The 23,492-nt window shown below is 36.2% G+C and overlaps 1 protein-coding gene across 1 annotated transcript; it reads right to left on the bottom strand.

The window, feature by feature from the left end:
* Window positions 1-389: 389 nt before the first annotated feature.
* Window positions 390-23,030, bottom strand: LOC135678433 (peroxisomal acyl-coenzyme A oxidase 1-like). The gene is made up of 14 exons (XM_065191256.1): window positions 22,800-23,030; window positions 21,862-21,970; window positions 20,120-20,181; window positions 17,289-17,498; window positions 16,991-17,078; window positions 16,753-16,915; window positions 11,805-12,003; window positions 9,878-10,075; window positions 5,383-5,514; window positions 3,324-3,444; window positions 2,680-2,790; window positions 1,448-1,517; window positions 1,026-1,209; window positions 390-920 (listed from the first exon to the last, which is right to left on the bottom strand). Exons 1-14 carry the CDS (start codon window positions 22,941-22,943, stop codon window positions 711-713), a joined length of 2,001 nt encoding a protein of 666 aa, XP_065047328.1. The 5' UTR covers window positions 22,944-23,030; the 3' UTR covers window positions 390-710.
* Between the last annotated feature and the right edge of the window lie 462 nt (window positions 23,031-23,492).

The following is a 23,492-nucleotide window of genomic DNA, read 5'->3' as shown; positions in this document are numbered from 1 at the left end:
TGCAAGTCCAACTCAACAAGTCATATTTAGCCTGACATCACATTACCAGTATCGGATATTGAACACTTGGGTTCTCTTTGTGCATCCTTAATCTATTAACCACGTAACTCCCTGACCTTTCTTCACCCTTCCTCACCTCCATTTAGTAGATTAAACAATGCAGATAAAGTAGTTGCCTATACAGTAGATGAACAAATCCAGCATTCGTTAGATGATATGATCAGAGCAACTGCAAGGATGCTTCAGGCACATTATGCATGCTCAGTTCCACTAATCAGCAATTGTTAACTAGTAAACTGAAACCTATTTTACAATTGGAAACAAAGAATCTGAAAACTAGAAATATAAATTTAAAATTGATGATCTTCAAGGCTGATACAGTAAGGTGATTATTGTTCGATGGTTACTTTTGATTGCTTAAATACCCATAGAATACAGAGTTCTATCAGTTTCAGTTTCACATGTTATAAAATTAGTTGAACAATGACGACTAAACTCTCGATCCAACTAGCAGATCTTGACAATTATCCAAACTATAAGTTCAAACATCTCACATAGACTTCTCAAACAGGTACTCTGCATGATTTAATCACGGACTTCATAATTAAAAATAATAAATTTAAGGGTAAAAACTAGTATGGATTTCACCATATCCATTTATTACTGAAAGAGTAGAAAAGGAACTCCAGGTGTTGACTGAATTTAGATCTTCACATTCTTGACACTGTAAACTTCTGCTTAAGCAAGGGCCGAACATACTCATGGTATCCATCGGGCACAACTGTGTCATTCAGTGGATCTTTCCATGCCTCCTCATAGAGTTTGGGGTACACATTGCCATCGTATCGACCAAGGATAGAACCCAAATAGTGATCTGTGTAGTTAAATGCGTCGACTAGTGCAACAGCATTTGGACGGACCTGTTAATCAGGGTAAGTCTCATTAATCAATCCACACAAGGCTGGAAAGGAACTTAAAAAGGCAATAAAAAATAACTCTAGGATATAGAGATAAACAACAAATACCTGGGCATATAGAAACCGCAGCTGCTCATTGGCTAGTGCACCTTGCTTGGGTGTAATATACCCAGTTGAGATGAAATCACCGAGATGCTTATGAACCAGAGAGAGAGCATATACATTGCAGAGAATCTGTAGCAGTTCCTTGACTCCATGTCCTTGTATGTCTTCTTTAACCTTGTCGATGAATCTGGAAATGATATGTATTGAAGTCACATATGTATGTTGTTTAATATGCTTCTGAAAGCACCATTACTAGATTGGGTGTTCATAGAATTGAGATTGTGATGGTGTCAGGTAAACCAAAAGTTTGTATAATTCTAGGCCTATACGACAAGAAATGCATGTTAAGGCTTTAGTATGCCACATCACCTCATACTAGTACTTTTTACATGAAAAATGGCATTTGTACTAAATAGAATACTTACTTGGATACTATGATCAATTGACAATGGGCAATTGCCACCTCCAATAGATCAGCAGAAAGCTCAGAAAAACCTGAACATGTGTAGAAAAAATCACAAAGTAGAAAAATTTTAAAAGGGCAGCAGAAGCAACTCTAAATTGAAGCCTTAAGAACAACTGCCCTAGATTATAGCAGTTATTTCTATATCCCCAGCATATGAGACTCAAAATACTGGAAAAGTAGCAACAGCTCAATATGCATACTTTAAAATAAAAATGTCAGACAGAATTTAGCTAGAACTTGTTTTTTAAAACTGTTCTAAATGGACTAACAAATTTCTTAAAGTACAAAATACAACAGTCCAAATGGGTACAACATATCTCCTGTATTAGATTGAACCTGCTAACTTTGCACCTGCTTTAATGAAATGTTGCATCCTCATCTTAAAGTACAAAATAAAACCATCCAAATGGGCCAAAGAAATTTCTTAAACAGAAGGTGTGATTGACCAGTAACAGATGGTTCCAGTGCTGACACTTCAATGATAACACAATGATTCTGACCTTTCAATCAGTATCACCACCAAAATCTTTACTGACGATATCAAATCAGAAAATATACTTCAACTCCAAATCCATCGATATAGTGAAGGTTCACAAATTGCTTATTGTCTTCTACTGGCAGTCTTAAGCAAAAACTGACTCCCAAATCCACATATTATAAAGCTTTAATGCACACCATTTCCTGCTATCCTGGTTATCATGTAAAAGAATTAAGGCCTTTCAGATTCTGTATTATTTATTATTCATGCCAGACATTGACAGTTGCTTCATATTTTCCTAGTTCTCTGACATAAAAGTTTCAACACCACTGCCTCGTTATCACCATCATCATCATCAACTGACTTGCAGAGCCAAGTTTATCGTATTTGCCCAAAAACTTTCCTATCCAAGATTTCCACATGTTAAAGACCTAGGCACTTAAATAGTCATGTACTTTCTTCACTTCTAGAGCAGTAAATGACCACCACACGAGAACTAATGAGAAATAACAAAAAAAAAAAAGTTAGAACCAGCCACAAACAATTTCATTTTCCCTCTTTCACGAGAACATGTGACGTCTTCACCATATAGATTATTAGACAAGCAATTGTACACATGCCAATCTGTATAGCATATTTATCATTTTAAAGACCTACTTGAGTGGAATTTAAATTCAACTATAAAAATTCAAATGCATGGTTGATAAACTAACCTTCTTCCTGGCTAGGAAACTTGCTAATATTTTTGGCACAATTAATAGCCAGTCTGATAGCTCTAGCTTCAAATGCTTCCAGTATAACCGAAGGTTTCAACCAGTCCTCAGCTGCACATAAAGACAAAGAAGAGTTGCAACTTAATGAAAGAAAAATTAAAAGCCACCAAACAGACTCTTTATTTAAGTACCAAAAGCTACCTTCCAGTATTTACTGCTCTGAGGCCATAACAGAGCATAACATAATGAGTCAATGACCATACCAAAGTAACACCAACATAAGAAACATTTGTTTATGTTTTACCAGCAGTACACTATGGCATTAAGTTTTCAAATACTAGTCTAATATTGGCTTTGCAACTGATTGGATGTGTCCGTTAACCAGCGAACCAGGCAGTACTCAGACTTGTACAGGACAGTATCACATGAAAATATGGAACAGTAATTTCGGACCAGTGCAGAACAGTAAATACAGTAAATGTATAGGTCCAATTAGTATCTGAAACCTCTATTAGCTGCATTATAATGACATACCATATAGTGAACCAAATTCATCAGGGACAAGTACTTGGATCCTTGTTCTGTAAACTAAATTATTTGAAAAAAAAGGATAATGTTCTCACACGAAATACTTCATGTTTTACCTGTGAGAACATCACATTTACTCTGCATCAAGTGTTGCACACTTCCCATATATGCTGTTGTACCAACAGGTTTTTTCCCTGATCCTAGTTGAGAAACAGTCTTCATAAGGAACCTTGCCACCTAAAACAACACAGCTATGTTAAAGAATAATTATTTACAATGAAACTTATGGTAACAACATAGAAAATATTTTTTAATAGCCAAATACAAGGTGGTTATAACAGGAGTAGAGACATTTTGAGCTACTTGCAATTCATATCCACTCATGAGATTGGATATTTTCCAATTTCATCTTTAAGTGCTGTTCCAATTTAAAAAACAGCATGATCAAGAAGATGTGAAAGTTCTCATTGCTCTCTTTCAAAGCATCACTAGTATGAATCAGGAAACATCATTCATATCACTCATTTCACAGGCAAGATGATTTTATTTGCACTCCTCATCTGGCTCCTATCCAAGTGACAGTTTTGCAACTAAATCCAGATGTGGAGCAAAATTGGAAGATTCTGATTTTACCAAAGATCAGAACCTGGAGATGTTTCTTGTTTAGGTTCACAACGACAATAACTTTCACATGGAACTAGTTCACAAATGAGAGGTAGATATCACTCATGGAGGCCAAGGAAGAAACAACAGTAGTTTGGTGGACCATACAACACAAGTATTTGAAGACAGGTCACATAGAAGTAAACCAGGTTTTCTACTATTTTCAATGCTAAGCAAAGTTGAGCTATAACTTCCACAGAGAGCCTATGGTTTGGCTGTGAATTCTAACCAAGTTTGAGATATATGTTACACCTGAAGGATGTCCTGGGGACACCTCCTTTCAGCCAAATGTTCCAACAAAATAATCATTGTCTATGTTAGGTTGGACCTATAACCTCCACTAATCCTGGTCAAAGGGCTAAGCAAGTTACCTTAGAGCCAAGACTAGGAAGTGACAAAAATCCAATAACATTAATAATGAAGCCCACCACCATGCAGTGTTACAAAGTTTGTCCGCCACAAAGAAAGAATATGACATAATACTATCAAGATCAAGTTCTATGAAATGAGCAACCGTTTATAATGAATGAAGAGAGACTCTGAAAGCTACATCCATTTTGTGATGACCAAAACCTGAAGCCATTTTAGCAAGCCCACAAAAAATTATCTAAAAGGTGCTCCTTGAGAGTGAGTAGTGAAACACATTCTAATGGTAATGATGTGGAATTTGAGACAACTAACTTTGTTGCCACAGACCACAATGATTGCCTTTCATTAGATTGGAAGTTTATCGGGACATATATCTTGCAACATGGCCAACAATACATCGACCAACATGGCCAACAATACATGGCCAACATGGCCAACATGGCCATTTTGGGATTGATCATACATATATGAAGAAGAGGAAGGACATCAAAAAGCAATTACAATGTGGTTCAATTTCCAGCAAATTCCAACACATATAGCCCAAAGTCCTTACTTCCAAAGCATGGTGTCCTCCACCCAGAAGGTTGATCCTAGTATACAACCACAGATCCTAGAAGAAATGCATGGCATCCATTTGGCTGACCAGGTACATGAGCTTAAATATTGGGTTAAATCATTCAAGAAGAGTGGGACCTCTTCAGTATCATAGTGATGTGCAATAGTTGGCCTGAGCCCACGAGCATAAGCATCATTAGCTACATAGTTCATTGCAATTGAAGAATAGCTTTTCATAAGTCTACTGTGTAGCATCATTAGCTACACAGTAGAGCATTTGATGGACTCAATGAGAGAGGATCAAACTAGAGTATGTGGTACACGTGGTGACTGATAATGAGATATCAAGAAGGTTAGTGAATAGTTGATGAATAACAGTGGGGGCAGTCCGCATACTGGTCCATGCCCATATTAGTCATACCGTTTTGGGCGGTACGGTGGTCCTTGGTCAAAACAATTGGTGCCCCAAATAGAAACAACAATTTCAAATCAAAATATAGTAGTAATGCAGCCATTTAGCACACTCATGCAGGTGATGAAAATTTTAAATTTGTAACTGTCAAAAGAGAAAGTGAAAAATATACTAACCTGCAGAAGCAAAACAACATTATCTCCTTCGTAAGTGCAGGCAGGAACATAGACAGCAAATAACTCAGGAAGCCCACTGCTACAAAGATAACCGTGGCCACCACATAGTTTTCGACATTCTTCAATGCCATCCTAAGAATTAGAAATATTAAGTTGTAGTTATAAATGGAAATTATAAATGAGCAAAGACAATTATCAAACATATCTGCCAGAAAAAGCTAAGAATAGATTGATGTCGACAATGGGTATTAGAATTTAGCTCTTGACCTCTAGTATTGTTATAAGAAATTTTTTTTCACCCTCTTTACAGAATTTCTTACAGAGCATGGGAGCTCATGAAGAAGCCAGATGTCGTAGACTTTCAATATCATACACAATCACATTAAATACAACAAAGCAGATACAAATGAAAATGAAGAATCTGAAAGACGACAGCGACAACAAAAGAAACAATATTCAACGGAATGAAAGGCCATGTATTAATTTGCAGCTGTGCAGTTCCTTCCTTTAGAAAATCAAGTTTATTAGAGACTTTTGAACTAGCAAAATCTACTAAGTTCAGGATTATGATGGGAATATTAATTGGCAATACCAAATTCAGGATTATGATAAAAGAATTATCTGGTAATAAATTGTCTCCAATTTGGTTGGACCAGATAACGATGTGTGAAATTATGAACTTTTAAACAAGTTATAAGCCATACTTTTAGAGGCAAAGGATGGGCAACCATTTTATGATGAGGAAGAAAGCATGAACAAAGAGAGAAGTCTTCTAAAAATCCAATTTTATGATGAGACCGTTCTGTTCATTGTAACATACAAGTTCATGGGGCTTGTCTTAAAAGTGATGTGGGAGGTTTCAGCCCTTAATAAATGCACACTGATATGTTTCAGATCACTGATGACTTTAGAGTGTCTATAAGCCAAGATTTAGTTTAAGATTTCAAAGAGCAATTAAAAAGGGTAATAGGTCAAAAGTCTTTAATGACAACAATACCATCAAATTTTGGAATAAGAAAAATGTAGCAAAAGTTAAGGGGTCATAGAAAGTCTCAATCTGTCAAGCATGTAATCTATTTCCTCAATTTTTCCTTCAAGCCTGAGCAGTAGAAAACAAGAGTCAAACATTCACTACACAGAGAAGTCCATAGAAATGGTACTATTTCTAAAAGAGGAGTCAACATTCCACCTCTTTGAGCAAATACAAGAATTATATTATTTTTTAGAATTTATTTATGTAACTAAGATATATTTTGCAGACTGAAATAGATACATAAACAGTGAGATGGGTAACCAGTCTAAGCAAATAACATAACAGAAAGCACTCATGGTTTGTCTAGACATGAAATCCACAATAATCTGTCATTCATTTCAATACATACAAATAAAATGGATAAAAAAAAGTAGATACATAATTTGATGCTAATCAATCACATTCCAATCCTCACTACATAAAATGAATGATGGATGCATTTAGCTAAGGACACATCAAGGGAAGTTTAGTACAATCAACAGTTTCTAAAGCATAGAATTTTGGAGCAACAAGTACAAGATTATGATGGCAGTGTGTTGATGCTTTCAGCAATGATTTTTGTACCATGTAACATAATAATAGAAAGATAAGACTTAAGAGGACAAAAACTATCAGATTGGTCTTGCGTCATTGCACAACTTGGATGTGGGCAATGGATTAATAAAATCTAGACAATGATGTTCATCAATAGAAATTTGAGGGTAGAAACATAATGTGTTTGAAGAACAATTTTGAATTTTGGAAGTGATTATGCCTCTTAGATTGGACTAAACGATAAGATCAAAAGAGAATTATGAATAGAGCATAAGGAGATGGTGAAAATAAAAACTCACAATAAAAGGTGCTATGAATTAAGATATAGATATGAGAAGAGGAGTGAAGAGGATGACTTTATGATTTGCTACATCTTATAATAGCATTAATACACACTTCAAGAAAAGAGGTGGACATTTAATTACTTATAAAAATGGATATAATTATAGTCACATGATATATTTTCTCACTGGAAAGATAGAGTTACATGTGAGGACTGCATGGTGAAAGCCTGAAAAATCAACCTAAGTTAATCATTTTAAATATATATTTCACGAAATAGAAGAGAAAAAAATATGATTAATAGTTTTAATAGAACTAGATTATGGAATTTAGAAAACTACAATGTAAGGCCTTTTTAAAAATAAGATTGAGAAAGAAAAGGATTGGAGATTGGTTGATGACAATATTAATATCACAAAAGATTCTTGTAGAATCTAAGAGTAGAGGTATAACTTCAAAAGAGAGCTAGTTGTAGTGAGAAAATTCAAAAAACAATCAGTACTAAAATATAATGTTTTACAGATTGATAAAATTGAAAAAACAAAGAAAATTTAGAAGACATATAACAGCCAAAAAAGAGGCAAAAGAAAGTTTTATATCAAAACACAACCTTATGATAGTTTATTACAGTAAGCTAGGTATTAATAATAGAGAAAAGGTCATTTTATGGATTGATAAAGTTAGAGAGAAAGAGTAAAGTTCAGGTAACATTAGCTGTATAAAGGTGAAGATGGAGATTAAGAGAAATTTTAAATATTATTTTTATTAAATTATTTAATTATCATCGAAGAGACAACTTATATCTAGAGATAAACAATAGTTATAACTTATAAGTTAGAAAATCATATATTTGCTCATAAAAATTAGAGCAAATGAGATGAGAGAAACTTTAAAAAGAATGAAAAATAGGTCACAGTATCGAACCTAATATTATCTCTATTGAGATTTAGAAAAGTTCAAAAATCATGTAATAATTTGGATGACTAAATTTATTGACATTTGAAAAACAAAAAAATGATAAATTATGGAAGAGCTTTTTAATACCAATTTATAAAAATAAAAAAGAGTAAAAGCCATTATGACTATAGTGGAATTAAGAACAACGAGTCATATTACTAAACTTAGAAAAAGGTGATTGAAGGTAGAATAAGAAGCACAATGAGCATTTACTAGAGTCAGTTTGGTTTTATGTCCTTGGAAAATCAACCATAAGAGCTATTTATTTATTAAGATAATTAATAAAAAATATACAGAAATAAATATTTACATATGAATTCTATCAAGTTAAATAAAGCATCTGATAGAGTTCTTAAGGATTTATTATAATTAATTTTTAATGAAAAATATACAAAAAAATATTTTCATATGAATTCTATCAAGTTAAATAAAGCATATGATAGAGTTCCTAAGGATTTATTATAATGAATTTTAGCCAAGTAATATGTATCAACTGATAGTGAATGGTTTAGTTTCAGAATTGAACTGTTGAGAGTGTGTTTCCTAGTACTATAAAGTTAAATAAAAGATCAACTAGAAGTATCTTGTTTTTACATTGGTAATGGACAATCTTACTGACAATACTTATTGGTGAGAGCTTATATAGAATCAATTGTAAACTTAATTAACAAAGATAAATTTTGAAATGGAATATTTTAGATTATGTAGAGCTACATGTAAAAATATGGAATAATCTTAGTAAGACCAAAACAAGAACAAAGAATGTCTAAGATAAACATCTAAGATCACAGAATCCTAGCAAATATTTGATAATATTTAAAATATTGACTAATCAACGTTTAATCCAAGGTCCACAATTTCGTACCGTATCGGAGTATCAAGATCAGCTCGATACGAAACGGTACAAGTATACCGAGCAATATGCTCTAGCATACCACTCGGTATAATATATATATATATATATATAATAAAAGTTAATAAATAAAAAAAGGGCGACGTCATCGTCGAGGCTTCTTCTCCTTGCGCGAATGAGAAGAAGTAGCCAACGATGCAGAGGCCACGTCGCCTCAGACAAGGAGGAGGTGACATCTCATCTGCGGCTTCTGACGAGGGAGGGCAATGACAGGTCTCCAAGTTTTCCCTTTTCTTCTCTCTCTTCTTCTTTCTCCCTCAACTAATACCGCCTTATAGCGGGCTGCGACGGTCGAAATCAACCATCCTCGACTGATTTCACATGATAACGGGGCGGAAATAGCCCCAATCGACGATACCACCCGATACGGGCGGTACCATTTGAAATTAAAAACCTTGGTTTAATCCCACTTTTAAAGATCTTCTATGCTAGTTATTTGAACTTAAAAAAATCTTCCTCAAACAAGAAAAGATTTGCTAAAAAGAAAAAGTAGTCTGTTCCTTGAGGTGCCTTGCCCGTGTCCTTTAAGGCGCTCCGGCCTCACCTTGTCTCACCCGAGCATCTCAGTGAGTGCCCAAGCTTCTTTTAACAATACTGTTTCTACATAATGAATTAAGCAACTTTGGAATACAGTAATTGACAGATTCAAAAAAGAGTGACAGTATAGGTCAATGATGCTATCTGATACAGATTTCAAGTGTTTTGAGTGCAAAAACACCTAAAATAGAACAAGCAATAGCAGAAAATTAACTGTATATGTTAAACAATTCACATACTGCAGTCACAGAGGTTGTCAAAGATTTCAAACCAGCAGTGCACGCATGAGCTTCTGGCAATGTTGAGAAATCATTTGCTTGCAGTCTCTCTGTTACATCCCTATAGAGCCATTTCAACCATTCACCAACAAACCTAAAAGCATATGCTGAGGCCAACAGCGGAAAGAGTCTGCTTTGCTGAGTTTTATAATCAATGACCTATGAAAAAGAAGCTTAAGTAAGAAAAGCAAAATGTCACAAGATAATGCAGAACCATCTCTTAAAAGTTATCTAAAGGGAAAAAATTTGAAAAACAAAGATATGAAAAATTAAATTCTGAACCATATAACAAGCATTAGATTGACTTTAGATAACAGTAAATTCCAGACATATGTAGTGAGACAAGAGGATGAAGTAAACAAATCAGATGGAATATATATATATATATATATATATATATATATATATATATATATATACATATAATATGACACTAGGCTTTTTTAGAGATCACAGACTGAATAAATAATTACCGTTATCAGTAATTCAGTATATTAAACATTTCTGATTGACTCACTGCATCATATTTTAAAGATAAAAGACCACAAGCAGCATCTCAACCCTAAATAATACCTGCAATCCTGGTTTACATTAATAAAGCAGGGTTTATGTAACCGGTCGATATTTTTTAATGTTCAAAAGAGGAGAGAGGAGAATATGGGCACTATTAATATTCTTCAGTCTTAAATCTTAGCAATTTTTTTTTTTTAAATGAAGATGAAAAAAAAGAATATATATTTTACAATCTTCAGTCCTTTATCTATTAGTATTTTCTGGAAGCCACTCAACGACAGGTATTTGGTAGCCTAAAGGAAATTTTCCAGGCTACCCATGGATGTTACAGAGTTGGGCTACAAATCTGGAAACCCATCACATCTGACTTGCCAGAAAACCTTTGTCAGTCTTTTATGGTTTTACCAACATTATGATAACAAAACATTGATTCAATTGGCTACTAACGAATAAATTTGAAGTGCTTAATTCATATAGCCATGCATGGTAGCAAATGGTTTGATGATTCATCAATCATTAAAAAACAAGCCAAAAACAACAACAACAAAAAAAGGCTAGCTTAAAAGCTCAAAGGAAGCACTGCAACATGGATATCTGAATGTACTGCTGGAAACAGACTCTCAGATTACTGCTGACTGTATTGAGAAAAGGAATTCTCCACCTTAGGAGATATGGAACATGTTCAGGAATATACAAAGTCTAACTGGCCAGATGAACAATTTTTCTTGTAAGCATTGCTATAGGGAATGCAATCAGGCTGCTGCTGTTAGGGGTCAAACTATGAGAGCTGATATGTTTTGGAAGGAACAACTTCCTTTGGATCTAGCATCCTTTTTTTACTTTTGAAATACATATATAGTTCTTTTCCTTTTGCAAAAAAAAAAGGAAGATTTGTGGAAAGGCAGTTTTAGCATGTATGTGTGTGGTTACTTAGCACATAACGTACAATTGTAGTATCACATGGATTTCATACAAATCCAGAATGTCATAAGGATGCAAGTCAAAAACTAATGAGGAGAATATAAATTGGGAAACTTGATCAGCCTACCATCTTTTTCCTACTCTGCTTTTCCTCTCCTCAATAATGGAACAAATTAGGTATCAAGAGAGTTGACGTGTACTAAGATACTCTAGCCATAAAGTAAAAGATTGAACCTTGCACACCTAGTGTGCCTAGAAAAATCTTACCATTCTCTGGGATGCTTACGAGACTTCTATGAGGCCCATCAAGACAGTAAAATCAGTAAAATTACACACATTTAAGACAGTAAAAACAGTAATATTATTTGACAGAAGTAATTGTTTCTAGTTAGTGTAACAAATTTGTCCATTATGTCATAGTATACTTTTTCAGCATAAAGCACAAGAACTGTACCTGAGTCTCAGGACAACCATCCTGTGATCCAAATTGCCTACGAACTGCGCTATACCTCACAGCAATGCACACAGCTCGAGATAGAGCCTTAGATGCATCAGAGACAATTGTTTGACGGACATAAACCATTGTACCGTACAAAAGCTGCCTTGGGACATCAGATTGCACAAACTTCCCTTCCCTTGTGACTTGTGAAACCCTGCAACAATTTTAATAATCAATTGATGTTTCACTTTTAAGCTAGCAGCTTACAGGTTTTATATTATAGTTTCAACATTGCAGCACATTTTTATCACTCTAGCAAATTAAAAGAGTAAGTCAAATCTAGAGAGGCTGATCTTCCCTATAGAGAGCGAAAAGAGGAGACAGCAAGGGAAAGTGGGAAACAATAGCTTTTTTACAAATATAATGCTGATTAAATATGACAGACAAATCAGACGTTATATCCAACTCATGGTACAAAGTCAACCAATAATCTGGATATGACATAAAAATCAACAACAAACAATCATATCTATATTCAAGAATTGGCATGAGTGAGATGGGCCAACCATTCTTGCACGGCCACAAGAAAGCGTAAAGACAAGTGCTCTATCAGTTGCAATTATTTGGGTCTCATCTATTTAAACTCAGTCAGAGGAGATGCAAAATTATACGCCTGGAGGTATATTTCTGAAAAATTTAAGGCATTTATTTGGATGTAAAATAGAGAGCCAGACATTTAATTTGCATATTAATTCTCTCTAACTAGAGTGGGTGTTCACACATAAATCCCATCGCAAAAGAAGTTTTTATAAGAGACAACTTATTGTTTCCCTCTATTAGTTTTGAGACATTATAGTCTGCAAGACATGGATCAGCAAAAGGGTTCTAATTCTGAACAAGAGCCTTGGAAAACTACCTGATTTAAGATAATATAAGAGAAGTTATTGGTAGAGGAAAGTAGAGTAAATGAGGGCAGGAAGAAATGTCATAAATCTTGCATTTTAACCCTCTTCTACCTCTTTCTCAATTGCGCTTATGCCTACTTGTATTTCCAAATAATTTTAAGCATGCAACCTAAATGACCCCTCTTCTCTTCCTTATTCCTAGGGCCTAGGTTCACGCCAAAATTTTCCATGTTAGGCAAAGTTCCACATCAACATGATAACTACCAACTACAGAAAATATTGACATGCTCTTAATGTCATCCAGCACAAATTGCTGATAAAAATTTCATTTTGTCATGCCAACGTACCAAGCAATGTAGTATCCTCATATTATACCATCTTGTTACAACCACCTAATAAGATGCCACATGCACAAAGAAAGAAAGGTTAACCTTGTGTAGTCCAATAAGGACAGTGAGAAGAAAATATTATTATGGCAAACACGTAGGTTATGCCGCCACTGCCCACCAGTGAGACAAGCAACACAAAGGAACTATACCTTATTCGGCACAAAAAGATCTAGCAAACAGGCTAAACAATCACATACAAAGAGGCTGTAAACCCGATGATCAGCTAGCACTTTCATCGAACAGAAAGTGAGTCCACAAAAGAGGTTGTGTCACCCCAAGGTTCATCTAGCCTTGTGACACCCAGTGGTTCCGGTTGCTAAGATGACTAATTTTTCAGACCACAAGGCTGTCAGTCTAAGACAGTAAATGAGGTTGTTTTGATTAGTTTCCTCTCTGCGTGATGTGCTCAGCTAACTCTGCTAGTGAGGTTTACAAACAAGAAAATCAAAGCAAACAGGCTGTAAAACCTAGCAAAATGAGGCTACAAAGGGTACTGCATGCCCGGTACAAGCTAACTATATGAAAAACAGTTCAAAAATATGAAAAAGCAAGAACACCACATGAACAAGAGTTGTTGTCACTCATCGCTGCCCGAGCGCCTTGCTTCATGTCTAGGCGATGCACTTTAAAGAGGCGCCGCCTGGGCGCTCGCCTGAAGCGTCCGACGCTTGGGCTCGAGCGAGCGCCCGAGTTAAACCAGGCGACCCTAGTGCTTTAGTTGGTTCGATCAAACCAACTAAAGCACCAATATCAGCCTCCCAGCATCCCTCTCGTGACTTCCCCAACCCTAACCCTGTTCGCGATTCTACTACCAATATTTCTTCTCCCTTGTCGCTGCCTCTCTTTGCTGTCGTTGCCTCTCTCCGCTGTACTCTCCGCTGCCACCATCGTTGCTCGTCGTTGCCACCGTCGCTGCTCGCTGCCACTGTCGCTACTCGCCCCTCCTGCTTCCGCTGTTGTTGCTCGCTGTTACTGCTACTGCTGTCGCTGCCACTATCGATGCTCTCCGTCGCTGTCGCTACTTGCCATTGTCGTCGCTCCCGTTGCCGCTGCTCGCCGCTAAAGTCTTACACTTACTCTTCTCACATCGACTCGATATCAGAGTCTCAATTTCGATATGTACCACCCGGTATGGGCGGTATGTTCCGATCCGAGAGGATACGGTACGCAGATCGTCCTCTACCAGGCAGTACCAATGTTTTGACCAGTACCGAGGCATACCGACCGGTACCGAGGCATACCGACCGGTACCGAGGCATACCAACCGGTACCACCTTGGATTTCAATTGTTACCGAGGCATACCGATCGGTACGCCATGGCGTGGTAGGTGAAGGCATTTTTAAGGTTTTAGGGTGTACCATCAGTACGCCCTAGCGTACCAACGGTATATATCGGTACGTACTGTATCACGCAGAGCTCGGTATGCCAATACAGACCGGTATTCATAGCCCTGCTCGATAGTATATTGTTAACAGTATACTGATAACTGTATACTAGTAACAATATTTTTTTTTTTATTAATAAAATATTATTTTGATTTTCATACTGCTAATTTTTATTTATTTGAAATTATTGTTATTGACTTATTGTTTTGAATTTTGAGACTTTTTGTTAATGTGATATTGTGATTCTACAATATTTCTTAATTTAATATCATATTTTATTTAAATAATTATATTATATATTAATTATATTTTAAATCAAGGTCTGCCATACCGAATCATACCGCCCGGTACCGATTTGCACTGTAGCACTGTAGCAATGCTACAGTACTCGGTACACCTGGGTGTATCGCTCGGTACACCGTACCGTATCGGTACCGAGCCCAGGTCGAAATACCGGTACGGTACGGTATTGCAAACCTTGTTTTAAATCACTACGACTAGCATTGCAAAGCTATGACAACATTCCATGCAGCCCAATGCCTCTATCAATTTTTTAAACTATTTTAGAGTGCCTCCTTTTTTTTTCTCCTTATCCTCCAATGCTTCTCTCTCTCCATTATTTTTTTCTCAGATTCACTCACATATCTATTGCCCTTATTGTTGTCACCACCACTTGCTGCTTGGCCACCATTGCTCGTAGCTTGGCCATCATCGTCCACTGCCTAGCGCCTTGGTGCGTGACCACCATTGCTCATAGTTTGGCTACCACCCAATGCCTCACCACTGCAACCCTGCTACCTCGTTGCCACCACCCAACAGCGGTGCCTTCGTTGTTGCTGCTCTACCTAGTATCTGATATTTCTACTCCATCTCCTGTAGTTCTCCTCCACCTTTTTTCTCCCCTTCTATCAATCCTCTTCCACCTTTTCATCCTCCTTTGCTTTTTTTCTGCCCCTTCCTTCTCCTCTTGCTCTCCTTCTCCTTCTCCTTCTCTGCTCCTCTCTCTTTTTCTATTTGGCATGTGTCAACTGGTATACCGATGAACCATGTTGATAAGCTGATACGTGCTAGACCTGCACCAGTTTGGCCAACGGGTTACAGGTCTTGGACCAAACCTAAAACCTTGGATAGAATTATCCATTTCATGGTGCAGTTTAAGTTCATCCCAGACTAGAGCTAACTTCCAAAGTTTTCTTAAGAAAAATACTCCTTAATGCATGGACCAAATGTGCACAAGATGAGACTTACTACAAGAACATCACAAATCTACTTTCTTGCTCTTTTGCCTGAAGGATATTATTTCACAAGAAGCCTTGTTTTACCAATTGATGTGCAAAACTTGTCATTTTCCCACTATACAATATCCTCGTATAACTATCATCCTTCTATGCATAATTAACACCATCAAAATCACTATTTCCAAAATATTTTACATAAGGTTCGTAATTTCAGTATGTACAGGCATACCGAGCCTTGCTCAGTATGGTACGTACCGTGGCATACCGATGGTACACAAGGGCGTATCGAGCGATATACGGCATATGCCTAAAATAGCTGAAAACACTAATACTTATTGTACCAGTGTTTTCAACTATTTTACTTTTTTAGTTATTTTAGCTAAAATAGTTAAAAGGTTGATAACAGTCAAAATTGACCATTATCATCGCTCGATATAGGTCGGTAACGATTGAAATTTCGACCGTTACCGCCTGACACAACCTCGTATCGCTCGATACGTAGCCAAAAATTTGGTACCGGGCGGTCTGCGTGCCGAGAGACTCTCGGACCGATACGTATCGCCCATACCAGGTGGTACACATTGAAATTAAAAACCATGATTTTCAATAACATAAAAGTTACTAGTTAGTTCTCCCATATGATGACAATTAACAAAACCTTTAGTAGCATAGACCACTTAAGAGATAAGGATCACAAAGACACATGGATGTCAAATAGAGAGAAGTAACCCCTTGAGTATGTTTTAAAGAAAATTTTGAATTATGTCAAGAGTTTTCCAACTTCAGTGCTATTTAAACTAACAAATTTTTCCAAAGAGATTGTCAACAAGGAATGCTGATAGTGTCAATAGGATTGGCATGACAAACAAAAGCAGTCAGACATTAACATGTATTTAAAGAAAATGCAAAAGAAAGCTTGGAATGAGAAACAACCACACTTTTGCTACACATACGTGTGCAAGAAAACGAAACAAGTACCAACAAAAATAATGGCTATCCTCTACATAACATAAATCAAATGAAGAAGAGGCATGACTCAACTAACCGCATCAACATTTGATTTCTTGGTATGCGCACATGATCAAACTGCAAAACACCATTATCCATTGTGTTGTATGCACCATTTCCAAATTTTGTACCAATGTCACCAACAACAATGCCAGGAAGAGGTGAGTGGTCATCCAAACTTCGTAACTGGACTATGAAACCTGGAAAGTCACAGCACTTAGCATATGATAAGGACAAACCACCAAAAATAATCTTCCAAACATGTCAAAAAATACCATTTATCCCATGATCTTTTCCATCTGTAATCAGTCGAGCATAGACAACTGCATGAGTAGAGATTTTTCCTAAACCACCAGGCCACCACTGCCAACAACAATGATGTACATTATAATCATTCAAAGATATGGAAGATAAATCTCAATAGCATTATAAACAAATTGGAAAAAGAAAACAATATTCTAATCCAAGTGTGATGATTAAATCCAAATTATTGTACATAGATCGTTTAAGGTAAAAGGGGACTATCACAAAATCTTAATGGATCTCATCAATAATCATGATGCTACTACTCACCTTGCTTGAAGTAAGTGTAGGGCTATGAATAATGAATTCATCAGTTTTGGGATCAAATGTTGCAGTTGTTTCAAGACCTTGAACATTCGAGCCATGACCGAGTTCAGTCTGTGCATAGCATCCAATTATTTGCATCTTATAAGCCAGTGGTAACCACTTCTTTTGTTGTTCATCAGTTCCTTGTCCTTTTATGGCAGGAACAAACATTCCCTGTAGAGAAAATTCAACAGTTATTAGTTGACCAAGGCAATGTAAATAAAAGATAAGCATACATATGTTTGCCAATGACAACAGGAAAATTTCCTCGTACCAAAAGAAGGAAAAGATAAACGAAAAAACAATTACAAATTTAGCATACAGCACAAATTTAATATAAAAGCTATAGAAAATTTGAATGTTCAACATTCATAGTAACTCCCACAGGTACATCCAGCTTAACTAATCTAGCTGTCAAAAATATGCAATTCAACTCCATGAGCTGTATAGGATGCTTAAACAATATGTCAAAGTACTACAGCAAACATGATAAATGGCACAATTGATTATAGATGACCAGTTAACATGTAATGTCACAAGCAGTAGACAATATTGGGAAAAAAAATTACTTCCAACAGCATCCATGAAAAAGAAAGTAGTAACTGGCACACAACTATGATAAAAGAAAAAGGACCATTTTTATAGACACGAGTATAAGCAAATCCTATAAGACAAATTGGCCGGCCAGGCCATCACTAGAGTATGATGCTTCCCACATGCTGCCAACCAGGGAAGTGGATATAGGTCGTAAAATCAAAATCAAAATTAAAAACAGAATCAGCTAGTGTCAAAAACTTAATATTAGATGGATTTACCAGGGAAAAACAAGATTATCATTGACAAAGAAGTAAATTTAAATTTAAAAATCTTTTTAAAATAGAAAAAAGAAACCATTAAAAAATTATGCAAAAAATATTTATTGTATTTTATAAAATGTGAATGATATCATTAATTTAAACTTTTTACATTAATAACAAATATCATTCAGAAGAATTTCTAATAAAATGAAAAAAAAAAACTAACACATTAAACATTATGCTGATGATAATTGCCAATCAAATATCACTAAACTCCAACTAAACATAATCAAGTCAACAGATTAAATCAATTTATAGGCCACAATAAAAAAGCCTACAAGTCACAGAATCTGCTGGTCCTCAACTGGATCAAAATCTGCTGATTCTAGAAACAGTTAGTGTGAATGATCCAACAACTAAAGTGGTCAAACTTAGTTAATATATTTTGGTCTTCTTTTATAATGCCCCACTTAATCCTATATCAGACACGGATGATAGATTGTTTTGGTATACCTGGTTTCTTGAGTTTAAAAGTAGTAACTTGTGTATTGAGCCATGTGATTTAACCCTTGTAGCATCCAAAATACTGGGTTAAGGTCTGTCCAACAAATTCAGACAATTATCATGAACCTTTTGTTGAAAGCATGCCAGGACATGTAACAAACAACATGGCATCTGTTAAGGTGCAAACTTGGGGTTCACATGCTCAACACAACATGCCAATCCAGTACATAAACTGCATTAGAGACAGAACGTATAGGAACTCAAACCATCTAGTTATTGCTGAGAACTTCCAAAGAAAATCAGGCCAAATCCATGACCCTCAATTTCCCAAGGATAAACTAAACTTGGAGTCATTCATTACTGAATCTAAATCATCTTTTTCTCAAAGTCAAACTTGATTAGCTTCAATCACTTACAATCAATTACCGATTACTTCCAAAAGAAAAGTTGGCCATCTGACTAATTAATCAAACTTACTGTGACAAGCTTCAATGAGTTTCATCCAAGTTTTAGCTGTTTCAGATTAATTTTGACTGGTTTTGATTTGGTTCCGAACTTCCAATTATCTTAAAGGCATACAGGCCAAGTTCAGACTTGAAAACTACTCGTAGGATTCATGGATTTCTGGCCTTGTGTTGAACAAGATCATATCAATCCTCCGTAGTCAGATCTTGATCATTTTACAAAGATCCCAAACCAATTTAAGTTATTAAAAAAATGATCTTAGGATTCAGTACAACCAATCTGAATCCCAGATTTTCTAGTTGACATGAAACTCCAAAGCCCATCTCGATCCAAAGAAGCCAAGCATAGATTTTTCAAATTAGATTGTATGTTGAGAAATTCATCTCCATGAAAATAAACATGAGAAGACAGGACCCAGAAACAGATTGGAGCAAGATTCACATATCCCTCATAGAACATGGGTGAATTTTGGAATTCCTTCTGATGGGGAGGGATAGGAATAGTAACTGCAAATACATCTTCAATCAAAAGTGAGGATGAAATCATTGCCAAGGAAAATAACACATAGAACCTTGAGAATTCCAGTGAAACCTACATCCGCGATACCATTAGATTCATGGATTTGGGTGATAGAACATATGTCAATTCCTAAGGCAGCAGAATTATTTTCATTTCGTCTCATTTAAGATGTAGAATCTCAGAAAATAATGAGCCTCTTTTTCAACCCCTAGGAAGCTAAATTTGCTACATTAGGAATCAAATAATGAAAACCCTTGTTGTTTTGTTTCACAATTAAAGATATTAGAAAGTTGAATCATAATGTATATCATATTGAGAAACAAATTAAAGAGGCTACCAAAGTACAATATAATGAACACTGATTTGTAACAAATAGTAACAAATGAGACCATTTTAAATGGCCAATAACAATATCAGCAAGAATAACATGTAATACAAGTCATGTACCCATTCTAGATGATTCTGGTACTATTCCAGAATAACACATTTAGTAGGCAAAGAGATTCTCACCCAGTGGAGATCCACATAACCAGGTTCATCCACGAAGATTCTTAACATAGAGGCTTCTTCTTCTGCACAACAGAAAATAAAATGATTACTGCACAAACAAAATGGTAAATACGTGGAAAATAATGCAAACCAAAAATTGAGTGGCTAATGTTAGAAAGTCAAAAAATCCAATTTTCTTGGGCAAATGTTAGTGAGAAGTGAGAACCACTGTTTTCTGTTTGCCCTTTCACTTTCTCCACCAAAAGCTTCTCATCTTGTCAATATCAGTTGCAATAGCACAGAGGAAGATAAAGAATACTGAATTGAGCAAAGCCAAATATTCACCTAACAGTTCGATCATCAGAACCAGCTATGACCAAGTATGGTCACACCAATTGGCCTGGGTTGGAATATTCTGTAAGAGAAAGTATCAGTTGCTCTATGGTAACCATAGCCAGAGAAGCTAACATAGCTAGGCCAAATTTTGGCATGTGTTGTTATGCATGGGAACAAATCGAATACCGTGACAAAATTTGTTGGCACACTCCCATGCCACAAAATGGCAATACTCGATTAAGACCACAGGACTCTAAGTCGACCATTAGTTGACTCACTCGAACTCTATCAGAACTCCTGCTTGATGTCATCCAGTATAAGATTTATGGGTTTTATAAGATGCAGATGAAGAAAGGTGTGAACACAGGTAAAGAAAAAGCTACAAGGATGATACACATAGCATGTAACAGTCTTTCTTTTATTTCAGATTAAGTAAAGATTTCTGAAGCATCACTGTCATCTATATGTTGATTCACAAGTGCTGTAGCTTCAAAAGTTTGACTGCAGAATTGGAGCAAGTTGGTGCAACTCATTTTGTGAGAATAGAAGTTCTTGTAGTTTTTCTGGTATGCTGCAAAATTATCTAGTAAAGTATTTTTGCTAGGTTTTCAATATGTGAGTTGTTCAACTAGAAGAATATTTGTGAAAATGTACCGAAGAGAAAGAAAGGAAATAGAGATCATGTAGTGAGGAGATGGATTGGGGGAGCATATTATCCAATTGTCACTGCACCATATAGATATGGATTGTCACTACAAGTCAACAACAAACTACCGAGTATCATCACCTGTGTTACTTGGACACTCATCAATCGCCACTAGACTCTGGCTTAGTGTCCATTACACTGTCTTTACCACTAATTACCTTTGTTTATATTTACCATTAATTACCCTTCTTTCTCCATTATCTCTATGATTAGAAATTTGCCTCGGTCCCAGCACTGTTGTTAATCGCTTACCCCTTTTTCCTTCTGTGACTGTCCTTTTGTCTATGGGAGCCCTTTGCTTTTATCATTTCTTGTTATTTATTAACCACTCATCGGAAGTCTTTTTCTACCATATCCTTTCCTCCCTCAACTTCACTGGAGTCTCTTTTCATCAATCTACATGATTTTCGAAGAAACCCTATCCTATCTTGGTAGTATTATGCCACTCCTCAACTACTTTCTTGTCAGGTATTCAGACAAGGGGCTTGGCATCTTTAAGAAAAGAAAGGTTAAAAATTTAAAATTATTCCTAGGACTGAGGTGATGACCAAAAATTTTAGGCCAAGAAAGCACTCATTCAAAAATAATGCTATCCACAAAAACATTTACAAGCATTTTAGCTGTTAGGTTATGACATAGTCATGTTAGTCATATATTTAACATTGCAAAATAGAGGTTGAAGAGCTTTAGACAAACAAACTTCGAAAGCAATAAAAAATACCTGTAAGGCGTAGCTCATTAATGCGCCTCCACGCATGAGCAGATTTTCTTAGCGTGTTCTTGAACAATTCCTTCCGCCCAAGCATCATTCTATTATCTTTTTTAAATACCTAAAAAACAACATGAAACTTCTCAAGATTGATTTATAATAATGCTTAAACATTCTAGAAAATATGCATGCACATAAAAGTGCAAAAAGATTTGAAAAGTGATTAACAAAGCTTTCTAAGAACAAAATCAATGTGAGTCAAAATAAATTACTTCAGATAATAGATTATCTGCCCACCTAGGCAAATGTCAGATTGTAATGAAATACAAACATCCAATTATACATAAGTGCTACTTTAGGCAAATGGGCATTAGAAAGATGTTTACATTTTTAGCGCAAAAATAAATGGACCATTTAAATAGGCATTCAATGCCATAAATTTATTGAACTATAATGATCTAATTAATGGGCTTCCATATTCGTCAAACAATATCAATGCTCATTAATGGTAATTGGATCCTAGTGAAGATACTAATTTTTTCCCTAAATTTTACAACCATATCAACGATTAGTATTGCATTCATTATGTTGGTATATTTAATTATTTCCGCTATGATGCTCTTATAGTCGCAGAGGTTACAGTTGCTAGTTTGCAGAACCATACTAGGATCTAAAACAAGCTATGCGAAGTGATGTAAAGAACGAACGTCGCATATTTTCTTCGCAATTCTTCTTGAGGAACAATCTTGATGAATTCAAGATCAGATCGCGATAATTTGGGGTAAAAAATTGCAGGATGTCATGTCCTGAGGAGTCAGGACGAACCTAACAAATTATTCAATTTTTTGCCGATTGTTTGCTACAGAAAAATAAATAAGGAAATAAATTAGGCGAATATATCAAGAGAAGAACGGGCGAAGAAAAGGGAGGGAGAGAGAAGGAGAGCAGACCGGATCGCTGGCGACGAGTCGGGCCATGCGGTCGGCGACATCGACGGCGTGCTTGGAGCCGGCCCAGGCGATCTTCATCGCCTCCACGTCGAACTCGGCTCTGATGCGCTCGTGCGCCAGGTGATCCACCGCCGCTCCCTCCATCCCCTTCCGCTCGCTCGACGATCTCTCCTCTCTCCTCTTTCTCCTCCGCCCCAATTGAATAAGCCAAAGCTACTCTCCACCTCTACCCCGCTCGGTCAATCATTATATGCATACACGGAAACCCATCGGGGTTCAACCACCGATGAATCTCTCAACTAACCACAAACCCAAATCTTGTACCTTCCATGTAAATGGAAAAGAGAGTAGGGCCCACGTGGGTCCCTTTGTTGTCTTCTTTGGATCTTTACGTATCTTTTCGTCCGCCTTTTAATGCCTCTTCAACGTTGGTTTTGGGTACCCGACAGCCACGTCACTTTCGACCGACCAACGAGGTCAGTGGTAGCCCGCCAATTACTACCACGTGCTTCATCTGCAACCCGATCAGATCACGTTTTGACATTTTACTAAATCAATATAATTATTTAACGCCACCATCTCATTGGATATTTGCACTACGTGTTTCCTTGTGGAGAAATTTTGCCAACTCAATAGGAACTTAAACCGACAATTATGTCACCTTCGTGGATAATTCCGCCACGTATCTGTCAT

This window comes from Musa acuminata, chromosome BXJ1-7 (assembly GCF_036884655.1).
Source record: "Musa acuminata AAA Group cultivar baxijiao chromosome BXJ1-7, Cavendish_Baxijiao_AAA, whole genome shotgun sequence".
Classification (NCBI taxonomy): domain Eukaryota; kingdom Viridiplantae; phylum Streptophyta; class Magnoliopsida; order Zingiberales; family Musaceae; genus Musa; species Musa acuminata.
This window is presented reverse-complemented; position numbering and strand designations above follow the sequence as displayed.